This window comes from Dasypus novemcinctus, chromosome 3 (assembly GCF_030445035.2).
Source record: "Dasypus novemcinctus isolate mDasNov1 chromosome 3, mDasNov1.1.hap2, whole genome shotgun sequence".
In the NCBI taxonomy this organism is placed as follows: Eukaryota; Metazoa; Chordata; class Mammalia; order Cingulata; family Dasypodidae; genus Dasypus; species Dasypus novemcinctus.
The window spans coordinates 130,806,437-130,820,441 of record NC_080675.1 but is presented as its reverse complement, the minus strand read 5'-3'; the positions used below and the strand labels follow the sequence as shown (position 1 = coordinate 130,820,441).

The window sequence follows — 14,005 nt, the reverse complement described above, 5'->3', positions numbered from 1 at the left end:
GGCCAGCAATGAGGGGGTGGGGGCCCCAGACTGACAGGGCTATCAGGGAGGAGAGATCCTCGGCACCTCCTGAGTTGAAGTGCTCCCACAAAGCAGGACTTCCTAATGGTCAGCCTTCAGGAAAAGGCTAGAAGGCTGCCGTTAAGAGACAGCAAGAGGAGAAACACACAACTTGGAGAAGCAATAGATATTATCAACTTAGTCCCAGAGGCTTCATTCTGTCCTGAAGGGTCTCCAAGGTCATGTGATAGATAATGCTGACAGGAAAAGCAGTGTGGGCCTTTCTGGGAGGAGGGAGATGGAGAAAGAAAAACAAAATGCATTATTCTTTAAGAAAGCAATGTAAAAAGAAAACTCACTAGCTTACCAGGTTAAAAAAAAGATGGCACATTTATTGCTACATAAATGTTATATACATATTGTGTTTTCTGTTACAGTGACAGAAAAATGTTTGAACTTCTTGCTGCTGGTTGAAAAGGTTTATCAATAATAATACCTTGAATTTGACACAGGATACAAATCTGCAATAAACCAACAATGGAAACTGGAGAACAAGATGAGAAGCAATTCATCTCGGACAATTAGCTCTTACAATACTCCATAGGTACTACACGGTGTGCTAGAATCCTACTATGGTCTTAAAATGCTATTGTAAATTTCTGATATTAATGAACAGGTTATGGTAAATAACCCTACATTTTTACTACCTAATATAATAAAATAAAGTAAGAAACTTTTTACTGAAAACTTTTCGATTTCAAAAATCTAGAAAGAGTAATATTTAGAATTCAAGAAATTTTCTTACAAGATTATTGTATAAAAGACTAGCTACTGTGAAAAATAAGCCAAATGTTTTTTTCTTTCTATTTTATGAAGGAAAGCTTCTGGGCATACTGCAAAGTCTAATATAGCGAAAAAGACAACAAGCTCTGAAGAAAAAAGGCCAGGCAGTGGCTTATGTTCACTCACACATCATAAGCAACAACTTCTGTTTAGCCGATTAACACTGAAATGAAGAACAAGGCCACAGATAGAGTCTGATGAAATTGGAGAATATATGCAAATTAAAGTAACCAAAAAGTCCACGAAGTTTACAAACAACTGATTTGTTAGGAATCATCCTGATTGGAGGATCTGAAGTTCTGTCTTAATTGTTTTTGTTCTTTCAAATTAACTGAAATCTTTAAGTTACATCGTGATTTGGGTCCTTTCTTCTGTGTGCTGATTGCCATTGTTGATATTGGCTATGAAGAAATATTAAACCAAGACAACCTTATTTTAGCAAGTCCTTCTCTCCCAGGTTTGTTGTGGTGGAAGACTGATTTCATGGAAGTTCAAAGTGATTACTATGTCTTATAAAACAACTCCTAAGGATTGGAGACAGAGGGGTACCTTAATACACATTATTAAGACGGACTGACTAGTACTGGTTTAATGCTAATCTGGCTCATCTTCTTGGGACAGGGCAGATGGTTTGCAGTTGACGGGATCACCCACTGAATGCCTCCCCACTGGCCAGCCATCCAGATGCCAGAGAACGGCTAGGATAAGGACACATGGGTGACCATTGCTCTTGTATACCATTACATAATAAGCCTCAGAGTGGTGTGTTCATTTATCACACTACCTGCCTTGGAGACTCCTGGGTTTTATTATGTCCACCATAATCACAGCCTGAAAATCTTCTTTGTATTTTAAATGCATTTTGTGCTTACTTACAGCTAACATGTTACAAGTACTATATATAGTACTTACTGCTTGGAAAACAAAGCAATTTCTAAAAAGGAGTTTCTTCCCTTATAATTTATACTTCTTGCTATTACAAGCTTTACTATGAAACCTAGAAGCTTGAAAAGACTTGGTTATCATTAGAAATAAAGCAATGTTTATTTTGGGGAACATCTGGGGGACAAAGTTTCCCCTTTTGAAATTTTGGCTAGGCTATGGTCACAGATAGTCTCCGCTTACCATCGCCAGGTAAATGTGCAAAGCACATAGGGCTGCGTGGAGGATTCTGGACTGTGACCATAAACGATTCAGATTAAGAGACCAAATATAACACCCACAAAGAGAAAAATAAAAACGAATGAAAAAAAAATGAGAGCAAGAGAAACACTATACCAAGTAATATTTTCCTATTTCATGGAAAACACTATTCATATGGCAAAAAAGATAGGAGAGGGCAACAAAAGACTTTTCCCTTCCCTTTTAAGACACTAATAGGTATGCCGGGAATGCTAAGGGCCAATGGTTGTCACTGCTTTGTTCTCTGCACGTGAACAGCTTTAACGAATGCTGGCATCAGCTGAGTGTAGATCAGCTTTCCACATTAACTTTTTCCCTTTATATGTAGACCTTACAGTTCCATAACAATAAATAAAATTTGTAGTTACAATGCATTTGTCAATTCAGTTTAGGCACAAGGCAACTTCCACGGTGAGTGGAGAGATCAAGACAGTCTCTGATTGTGCAGAAGCGACACACTGCTTGTAACAAAATGATAGGTTCCACACATCTCACGGGCTGACATTCTATCTGATGAGCTTCCTATCTTCACTCCTGGTGGAAGTGTTGACCAGTTGCTTTGATCATAGGATTACATTTGAGTTTCTTGCTTCAAGTGTTTTATTTTTTCTTCTCCCTCCTGTCAGGTTTGTGTCTTCAGATAATCTGAGTTGTCCAAGTCCTTGTGAGGAGAGGTCACCTTCTATCTAGCCTACTGGTAACTCTTGAACTGGCAGGGAGAGGCAAGGGAGGAGAACAGTATCATATCAGTTAGAACATAATTGTTAAAAAGAAAGGCCCACCCTGCCCACCAAAATCAGGTTGGTATTCCCCATTCATATCCAGGTTTGCACTAAATTAGCAGTGAGTTAGATGACTTGAAAATTAGCTTCTTCCTTTTAAGATGTAATTTAATGGTTTTACTTGATGTCTAGTAAGATTTTTAAAGGAGGTTATGCGATTACAGAATCATAGATTACATGACAGCTGTGGCAATTGTGTAAACCTTAATTTTGGCAACACTCAGGTTGGCAACACCTGAGCTCTGAGGTTCTACTTATCTACTCATCCATTTTTCTGTGGTGAGATGATGTATGTTAAAGCACGCAGCGCTGCATTCAGCCCACACACTGTGTTAACAGCTCACATCTAACTCCTCCTCTAAACCGAAAGTTTCTGACTGCAGAGTCCATAGTAGGTCCTCAGTAAATGTTTGTTCAATGAATTTATTAAGAAAATTTCTACTCCATTAATTCTATATACCTATCTATGATTACAATACAATATACATAAAAATAACTCTGAAATTTCCCATTTTAACCATTTTTTTTAGGGAGGTACAAGAGTTTGAACTGGAACTTGTGGGAAGCAGGCACTCAACCACTGAGCTACATCAGCTCCCCATTTTAAGAATTTTTGATGGAAATAGGTCTAGGAAGAATGATACCCTTCCAGTTCCTTTATTCAATAGCCACAGTATTGTGTGGTAAGAGTTTTGCCCTCCTTAACTGAGGATAACAGACATACAGGGATATGTGGCCTTACATTACATTGTGGCAATTCTTGCACTTTTATAGTTTGTCATTTCTCAGTCATTTGGATTCTAGAAGCAATTTTCCTGCTGTCCAATTTCTTGCTGGATTTAATCTGCTCTCCAATTCTAGAAAGAACTGAAGGTTTTCAACTGAAGTATCAGATGAAACTGCATAACCACCTTTACAAAATTAGCAACCTTTAAAATACATTCCAAGACAATAAAGAGTAGCCTATCAAATCTTATAGGACAAAGTACATTTACCACATTTCTCATAATCTTGAAGCCTTTTTCACCTTTTTTTTTTTTTTAAAGGATCCTTGATTCCTTTATGATAGGTGAGAATGGTCCAACTTTAATCTTAACTTCAGTGGTGAAATTTCTACATTATGCAGAGAGATAAGGGTAGAGATATGAGAGTACTGAGAGATATAGAGGTAGGAAAAAAAGGAAACTAAATTGAAGGGGAGAAAAGAGAGTGAGGTAGGAAGAGGGGGTTGAAGGAGAAAGAGCTTGAGAGAAACTGGGAAGAGAATAAAAGGAAATGAGTACAGGGTCGTCAGGATGAAGGAATGAAATATGGATTAGAGTGAACTTACTGGTATTCTACTATAGAATTATTGTGACTCTTGCAATGGTGTCCAACTAGAAGCAAGCAGTAATGCTTTCATGTATAAAAGGCTTCAAAACAAAGAAGAGCTTTTTCTGTATTCTATTTCTGAATAAGGAGTATGAGCAGGAGCATTAGTATTTTATGATGAATGAGTCACTTTGCTATTTTCTTCTTGGCTTAGAATGATATTCATGTGTGAGTATATACATAATGATCGAGTACAGAAGAAACAAGGGCTCTTTATACATCACAGTATACTACCACACTTGGAAAAGAACATGCTGGTATAAAATGACACTGATTCTCCAAGTTTGATTATACAACAAAAAGGCAAACTATTGGATTCCAGGTTATATATAACCTGGAAAGTGATCAGTGCCCCCAGATAATTCTATTTAAAGTTCTGGCCCAGGTTAAGAGGAATCAAGTGACTTCCCTATACTGTCTTCCCAAATACATCACTTACCTGGCTGATGTTTACATATGACCCATAGGGTTGGTAGTTTCACTAAGCCCAGGATGGGTTCCTGGCAGTGTAGTTGGTGGCTCTGCCGATACGGCAGAAACTTTTTCTTCTTCCCTTCTCTTAAGGCAGGCTGCTTTGGGGTTAAGATTCCTCTCTGAAACAGGGGAAAGCAATTTTTATCATTATGGCAATAAATTATGAACCAGGGTCTGTTAGGTCTTGAGCTGTTATTTTTTCTTTCTATGGGGGTTGTTTAGGCCTACGTAATTTCATTCACATACTGACTAGCGTTATGCAGAGCCAACAACGAAGGGGGTTACATAAAATCTCGGCACTAAATGAATCTCCAGACTTAAAATTCTTAGTGACCATTTTGTGTTTTCTTCAAGCTCTGCTTACGATTTGGTCTTCTGGGACTTGATACGATCTCCATCAATATTCTACTCTTCACTCAAGCATTGTGGCAAGTGCTGTTATTAGTCTACGAAGTCTCCTCAGTGTCCTAAGATATGGTACAATGAACTGATATGAATGCTGACATCCTTTATATATCTGGAGAAAGATGTCTGTGCTTAATTTTCAATTTTACCAATGAAAAAACTGAGGCACCCTGAGCCACTCATCTACATAGGAAATGTAACAATTCTTCATGGGAGAAAGGTGGCTGCTGTATATCCTGCTTTTACACTTTGCTACCTAGGTAGAATAAGATGTTGAGCTGTTCTTTCCAGTGCTGAAGGGATGATTAAGAGGGAGTTAAAACCTGTATTGCTGCTTAAGTAAGACAGTAAATTAAGACTGGATGAGATCTGTGAAGCAGGCATTTTCAAAAGAGGAAAAAGAATGGTGTAATATCATGGGAAATAAAGGGAAAGAAAACCCACTGGATCTGTTCCTGTTATGTTTTCTTTAAATGAGTTCAAGCATAAGATATTTAGCTCATGACAGCTTCTGGTGTAGCCTTTTTTTTTTTTCTGATTAAAAAATACAGTGTAAGTTAAAAGTTGTAGTATATATTTTGTAAACCCAATAAAAGTGCCCTAATGAATAAAGAAAATATTTTGTAGAAGTTATAATTTTACATATCAGATTTTTGTTTCCTTTTTTTATTACTTATTTACTTTAAAAATTTAATCACGGCAGTTACAGGTTTACAGAAAAGTCACAGCATTCTCACATACACCTCCCCCCATTATTAACACTTTGCATTAGTGTGGTACCTTTGTAACAACAACTGATGAAAAATATTATATATTATTAACTACAGTCCATAGTCTACATTATGATATACTTTTCCCCATACTTTGAAATGCAGGCCCAGCCGAATGTACTACAGTACAACTCTCCTTTCTTTCACTTATTTAATGTATATATCTCAGTACATATTTATAGTTCATTTCAGAGTTGAAAAAAGATAGACAAGGGACTTTATTAAGGTGAACTTAGTTTGGCTGATTATTACTGATGCATAATGATAAAATTTCATTTTAGAATTATTTTCCAAGACCCTGCATTTAGGAAAAGACATGAAGTCTATACAACTCTGAGGAGGACTAATAGAAGAAAGATATATTCTTTATTTAGCATAGCTATATGAGGAGGTGCTTTTGTAATAAGCAACTGTACACCTCTAACTAATAAGAGTTTGTCTTTAGGTGTTATGTTCCTTCACTGTGGAGTTAAGAGTCTCCTCTAATGACTGGAAAGAATGGGAAGAGGGCAAAAATTAACACGTAAAATAAAAAGAGCAGAAAGAGATTTGAAAGATTTTCAATTAAAACACGTTGACATTTCTCATCCTGGAATACTAACTATGATCATGTCATACTGGGATCTAGGCAGCATGATGAGAATCCTTTTAAAGTACCAGAACCACAAATTCAACAGGTTAGTCAAGATCCTTCAGATTCCTACAGTCAGACAAAGAACATCCAGGGCTAAAAGAAACAGCAGAATACTACAGATCAGGTAGACTCTAGAAACGTTAAGGGAGCTCTAATCCAAAGAGGCCAACGCTAGTGCTGCTGTCTCATACCTCTGGTGTGCATGAACAGCCCACAGCACACATGTGTTAAGTATCAGGTCTGAGGTACAGGCAAGTAGAAGTCAGGCATGAGGTCATGTCTGCAGGGCACAATCCCATTAGTGGGGTTCTATATACTGATTTCTGTTGTGTAGTTGAGGACTTGGCTCTCTTATAGTACTGATTTCTCAACATGTTAGTAGAATGATTTCTAGTTAAATCAACAGTCATTTCTTACATTATTACAAGTAAGGTAAATATATATGTTACTATTACTATGTGGAGATACTTGCTTGGTTAAGAATTTTAGAACCATCGTTTCCTTGCTCATACAACTGTTAGTTTTTCCTGGAGTTAATAGTTGCTATCTTTTTCATTTGCTATTTTACTCCCCCACTCCACCCCATATCCTCTAAGAGACCATATATGCTTAGAGCATAATAATGCTTATTGATAATTTATTTATTAATATTTACCCTAAAGGGCAAGCATATCATAAATTCCATTTCTTTCCCTTGAAATTTTCCTTTTGTAGACTTCGATTTTCAATGTTGACTGCCAGAGCTCCTAACATAAAGCTCTTGACATGGGATTTCTTTTTCTGTTCTCCTGTGTTAAAATTCTTTGTTTCCTAGATCCTATGCCTTTGTCTTTTTTGAGTATGTACTTACTTAGTTAAAGTATATATTCCAGGTACTTTCTGAGATAGTACATGGAATGTAAAATTTTAAAGTCTATATCTGAAATATCTTTATAGTCTATCTTCACCTTTAATTGTATGTCTAGTTAAAGAATTCCAAGTTGAAAATTATTTCCCTCAGACTTTTGAAGATAATCGTTCCACTATATTCTGGCATCTAGCATTACTGTCCCAGGCCTCTGATATTTTGATTCCTGTTCCTTTGGATACGAACTATTTAAATTTTGTTTCTGGAAGCTTTAAGATGTTCTCTTCAACCCTGATGCTCTGAAATTTCATGAGGATGCACTGCAGCTTGGGGTCATTTTTAAAATCATTATTAGTACTAGAGTAGATCCTACCAATCTTGTGATATATACTCTTCAGTTCAGGGAAAGTTCCTGTTTTATTTTTTGATAATCTCCTTCCATCCCTTCCAACAAATGACTAGTAGGATTTCTAGAATGAGAAGTGACCCTAATTTTGTTAGTTCTTCTCTCCTATTTTTCATCTCTTTGTCCCTTTTTTCTACTTTCTAGGTTTCCTCAACTTTATCAGCTAACTTCTCCATTAAAAGTTTTCTGCTACCATATTTAATTATTACCTTAAAGTTTCTTTTTCATGGCTTCTTTCTCTTTTATGAATGTATTTTCTGTCTTAAGGTATTAAACTTAGCTTTTAAAAAAAGTTTTCTTCTTTTCTTGCATGTTTTTATTTTCCTCCAAGTTTCTTTTTTATTTGATTTGATCTCAATTTCTCTCTTTTATGTTGGAGATATTTCTTAAATCTTTGGTTGTCTTTCATATTTAAAAATAAGATACCAACTAGAGGGCTTTCTTCTTCAGTAATCTAGAAGCAAAACATTATTCAGAAATTCCTAAATCTGGAGGTCTTTTCTGTGCAGTGTTCAGTTTCTCTAGAGAAGAATCCTCTAATTTCCTTATAAATGGGTTCAATATATACTTTGCTGTCATTAGCAGGGAAGCAAGGTGGGATAAGAGCTGAGGGCTCACTCTTCAGCTCCATGCCTCACCCCTTCTCAGCTCTTCTTGTTGGTGTTTCAGATCTGCAGCCTTTCTAATTTCAGTTTTATCACAAAATAACCTCTGATCTTCTACAGTGAGAGGGAAGAGGGACAGAGCTATATGAGGTGGAGAGGAGACTTAGAGATCCAACTTTTCTATAACAGACTTCCAATCAATCTTCTGTTTTCAGGTCTATGCTTGACCCCTGTGTTCTGCAATACCCAGGATCTTCAAGTGAAGAGCCTTTCTGGGGTTCTATGGGACAAAATGTTCTCCATCTTGTTGATATTATTCTTTGCAGCACTTCTTTCTAAATAACTGTTACCACTACTCCATCTGCGTTTTATCTTACATACATTTTTTGCTCTCATCTGCTATTGTCTCCTTTCCCACCTGTTCTTATGGGTTAATAGCATTTCTATTCATTTCAGTGGGGACCCAGAAAGGAATAAAGTGTTATAAGTAGATATGTTAAATTTACCATGTTTAACAATTTCATACTAACTGAATTAAAATCTTTTGGGGATGGGATCTAGAAATTTGTTTGGGAAAAGGAAAAGCTTCACATGATCCTGTGACACTGGAAATGACTATTCTAGCCTATTCATCTTCAAACTCACTGGGGACCAAGAAATTATAAACCTAGTAGTTTCCTTGTCCTTAAATTATTAGCAAAAGAGAAGTGAGCTGTTGGAAATGACCTGTGAAAGAGTTTGACTATTATTAAATCTTGTGTAAAGCTGAGAGTGCAAGCTTGGGGGTGAAATCTGCTGGGGAACAGAAAAGGGTAGGGTAATGGTAGTGTGTAGTAATGGAAAAACTTAAATTGGCAGTGGTAGGGACAGGGGGTGAGAGGTGGGGTGGAGTGGGGTGGGGGATGGGTATGATGTATGGGACACCTAGGCACAAAATGTCCTCTGGCAAAAGCTGAGGCTTGGAAGGGAAGCTACTCTCTCAGTACTTTGCTAGGATGCATTGCTAGACCCAGGTCTGGTTTGCCTTCCTAGTCCAGGGAAGACAGATTTTGGATAGCCAGATACCACTCTTGGAGCACCATCCCAAGCTAGAAGGGGAGCTCAGAGTCTGGAGGATGTTGAAAACAAAATGTGTAGGCTTACAGAAACTGCTGGGCTCAGGGGCTGCTAGAAAGGTCTCTGTAGGGATGAAGAGGCTCTCAAAAGTGAATGGGTAGAACATTATCAAAATAACTTTAAAATGATAAAGTACTGATAAGGGAAACGGCTACACCAAACTTTGAAGGGGCTACCTAGATGAGGCAACAGATATGGTGTGCTGCAGGCAGGCATCAAAGTGCCTTTCAAGGAGCCTTACATGCATCCCAAGACCGTAAGTCATAAGATAATAGGCTGTAAATCATAAGATAAAAACTCTATTTAGTCAATGGATCCTAAGACAGAGCTTTACAGAATTGTGTGAAAAAGTCAGTACCCATAATAATGACAAGGACATTAATAGGCAGCTGGACAAGCCTGGATGTTAGATCCTCTCTCTGATTCAGCTTTTCTGTTCTAGATGCCTAATGGGGTCTCTATAAACTCAAATGTTATAGAGTAACGTAACAATGAATAAGTTCACCCGGGCTTGATGGAATTTATACATTTTTTCAAACAGAGGGATTTCTCATTTTAGTGACTTTGATTTGAGGGTAGGTACCTTTGCTCTTTACAGAGTAGGTGTGCAATAAATGCTTATTGATCAAACTAAGTTTCAAAGTTTCTCCAAGGTTCTACCAAACTTCTTGAAATATGAAGTTAGGCTGCCTGTGGGTGAACCCATACAAACCACACTTCTGCCCTTAGGGACACAGAGGTATACCAGAGTAAACTGGTCCAAGGAGTTCATGGCATTCTTGATCAGGGATCAAGAAAGGAGCCCTGAAACTCTACTGATATTGGTACAAAGGATATCCATATCTGACAAAGCCAGGTGGGACCATTACTAGGTATCCTATTAACTAGCAAGGCCTGGTAGATGGCCCAGAGTAAAGCAAGAAGTTGAGTACAGGAAAGTATGGAAGACAGGAAGAAATAGAGAAGAGGTCAATGCAGGTAAATTTAAGCATGTGGGAGATGAGAGTCAACAAGAGCAGACACATAAAACACTAATGCTGAGCAGCAAGCAAAGGCTGTTTGTGCTCGGCCTTATTTCAAAGGATGACTCTATTGGTCTGAGGGAAGCTCTGAGTCTACAAATAACTGACCAATACAATGACAGAAAAGTAAGAACTACAGGACAAACCTGACCCAGAAGAACTGGATGAACTAGGAAACAACTTGCCAAGCAGGAGACTGGGAATAGAAATGTCTGCCTTCCTGAGGCAGAATAGTTAGTGTATCTCTGCTGAACCTACTTACCTCTGACTTGCTGTTCTAGACTAAGGATGACTGCCACGGCCTGATGAAGAATAAGGAGTTTTGTTTGGGGTTTTTCACTCTTTAAATGAAGCTGACACATTCGGCCAAGTTCTTTGAATGCCTCATTAATATCCCTCACGCGCAAGCGTTCTCTGGCATTATTAGCCATCCGCCTTTCCTTTTCCCTTTCTATCTTCTGTTCTGGGTTCAAATCCTCATCTTCATTAGTACTGCTGTAAAAGACAGTAACATTAATATCTATTAGGTTTCCTGCAAAGAAAGTTATTCTTATGTACAAAATGATAAAGTATGGAAATGAAATTTACCTATAAATTTTACCAGAAGTAGTAATAGCTACACTTAACACGATTATATATTTCTTTCCAGTCTTTCTTCAATGCACATACACATAGTTACACAGTTGAAATTATACCACATATCTTTTTGGATGCAATTTTCATTGTATATTATAGCATAAAGCCTTCTCCATACTGCTGAAACTCTTCATAAACATAATTTCAGTGATTATGTAATAAATTAGTAACTTGCTATTCAAAATGTGATCCACAGATCATTGGAATTACTGGGAAGCTAATAAAAACATAGAAACTCAGGTTCTATCCTAATCCTCAAGACTGGGGAATGAACAGTGGACTAAAGTAGACTTATTATTATTATAGCAATGGAAGAACTTGTATCACTGATATAAAGGCAGTGGCCACCAAAGGTTCTGAGGGAAGGGAGAGGGAAGAAGAGGTAACATGGGGCATTTTGGGGACAATTGTCCTGCATGACATTGTAGTAATGGATACAGACCATTATACATTTTGTCATAACCTACAAAATTGTGTGGGATAGAATATAAACTATAATGTAGACTATAGTCCATGGTTAGCAGCAATGCTTCAGTATTGCAACAAATGCACCATACTAATGAAAGATGTTAATGTGGGGAAGTGTGAAGGGGAGAAGGGTGGGACATATGGGAATCCCCTATATTTTTTATGTAACATTTATGTAATCTGAAGCGTCTTTAAAAAATTAATAAGGATGTAATTGGAGATGTACAGAGAAACTTATGTAAAGGAAGTTGATGACAGAATTATTTACATTAGCAACAAACTGGAGTCCAATAATAGGAAATGGGTAAAATAATTCAGTTCATCCAGACAAAGGACTACTATGCAGCCCCTAAAAGTCAAGCTGTAGATTATTCTAAGTAAAAGAAGTCAGACACAAAAGACTACACAGTGTATGATTCCAGTCATGTGAACTTCTAGAAAAGACAAAACTATGGTAACAGCAAATAGATCCACGGTTGCTAGGGGATAGGGAGAAGGTAACTGAATTGACTAAAAAGGACGTGAGGAAACTTTTTGGGATAGTGGAAATACTCTATATGTAGTGGTGGTTCTATGATTATGTACATTTATCAAAGGATAAAGACCACATTTAAAATTGGTGAATTGCATTGCATGCAAATTAAACTTCAATAAAACTGGTTGAAAAATCATATGCTGTAGAAAATATTCAGGGACAGATGAAAATGTTAAAAATACATTGTTGAATGAAAGAAACTGAAATTACAAAACCTATTTCCAGTTGATTCCCATTTAAAATGCATTTAGGAAAGAAAAAAAAAAAAAAAAGGAAAGATATAAGGTTAGCTTTCTTTTGCCCAAAGGCCATGCTCTTTAGATTACACAGGCTCTCAATTTCTGAAACCTGTAAGAGGGGACAACAAACTATGGCCCTTGGGCTGGGAACATGTTTTTAGAAATAGTTTTATTGGAACACAGCCATACCCGTTTATTTATATATTGTCTATGGCTACTTTCATGCGAGAAGGACAGATTTGAGTGGTTTGTGACAGAGATCATATGGTCCACAAAGTCTAAAATATTTACTAGCTGTCCCTTTACAAAAAATGCTTACCCACCTCTGACTACAAAATGAGAAGATGATGAGGAGAAAAGATGAAATAAGTTTTCACACATAGAACATTGCAATTTATTTCCCTTGAAATTCTATTTGAATAGTAAAACGAAAAAAGATGCCTCAAAAGAGTGATTTCTGGATTCCCTGGTCCAGTTTCTTACCTTTCATGCCCCTGTACAGTTGAGTAAAATATATATTAAAATGGTAGAATTGAGATCTTAAGATTTCCTTTTCCCCAAAAGAAATGTCTAGGTGTTAAAAATACTAAGAACGCCAAAAGGCATGTTACATATTTTTAAGTATGTGAATGACAGAAAAGACCATGCTGGTTGTTTTAGTTACATCTACTATACTCATTGCAATCTCCTGTGCACCACAAATTAACACAAAGAGCAATGTTTTATACATAAATATCTATGTGAGATACATACGTGTGATGATTAAATGTATGTATTTGGCCAGGTAACGGTATCCAGTTGTTTGGTCAAGAAAGCACTGGCTTGATTGTCACTGTGAGGACATTTTAATGACTTAAATAATCAGTAAGTTGATTGCATCTATGGCTGCAATATCTAATCCTGCCTGCCTGCCTGCCTGTCTGTCTGTCTGTCTGTCTGTCTATCTATCTATCTATCTATCTATCTATCTCCTTTTGGTTTTGTTTCCCTAGAGAACCCTAATACAATACATATCATTGATAAATGGATACATAAATCATGTACCACATCTAATTTGAATGTGGAATTAGAAGAAAAAACTGAAGAACCTGTAAGTCACATGAAACTAATTATTGTGTCTATATCTATTCTTCCAAGAAAGATCAAGCCCAATTTTTGGGAAATCTTCTCTGACAACATTAGTTCACCTGGAATATTTATTTTTTCATACTCTTTTCAAATTATTGTTTAAAGCAGGAGCCAGCTAACTTTTTCTATAAATGGCCAGATAGTAAATATCTTTGGCTTTGCAGGCCATAAGACCTCTGTCCCCAATTACTCAATTTTACTGTGGCAGTGTGAAAGCAGCTTATAGACAATACATCGATGAATGGGGCATTGCTGTGATCTAATAAAACTTTATTTATATGAACAGAAGCAGGCTGGATTTGGCTCATGGGATATAGTTTGCCAACCCCTGGTTTAAACCATACAATAGAGTCTTACCCTATATTGAGCCTTTCATGAATATACTCAAACATTTATTAACTGAATGTATGAAAACGTCTGTACCACAAAATTTAACTTTAGTTATTTTGTTATCAAACTGTTTTATAGAATGCAATCAACTTGAGGGCAAAGATGTAACTACTTTTTATATGTAAACCCTAAAATGGTGTGGGATAGTAGAA

General features: G+C 36.9%; 1 protein-coding gene across 14 annotated transcripts in view; it reads right to left on the bottom strand.

The window, feature by feature from the left end:
- Positions 1-371: 371 nt before the first annotated feature.
- Positions 372-14,005, bottom strand: part of TCF12 (transcription factor 12) — a 422,204-nt gene continuing 408,570 nt past the window's right edge. For all 14 annotated transcript variants that reach the window (XM_058294251.1, XM_058294254.2, XM_058294255.1 and 11 more), the window contains 3 exons: positions 10,720-10,952; positions 4,618-4,771; positions 372-2,734 (listed from right to left, as the gene is read on the bottom strand). In XM_058294251.1, coding sequence (XP_058150234.1) covers positions 4,629-4,771; positions 10,720-10,952 — 376 coding nt within the window. In that variant the 3' untranslated portion in view covers positions 372-2,734; positions 4,618-4,628. The remainder of the gene's footprint in view (positions 2,735-4,617; positions 4,772-10,719; positions 10,953-14,005) is intronic.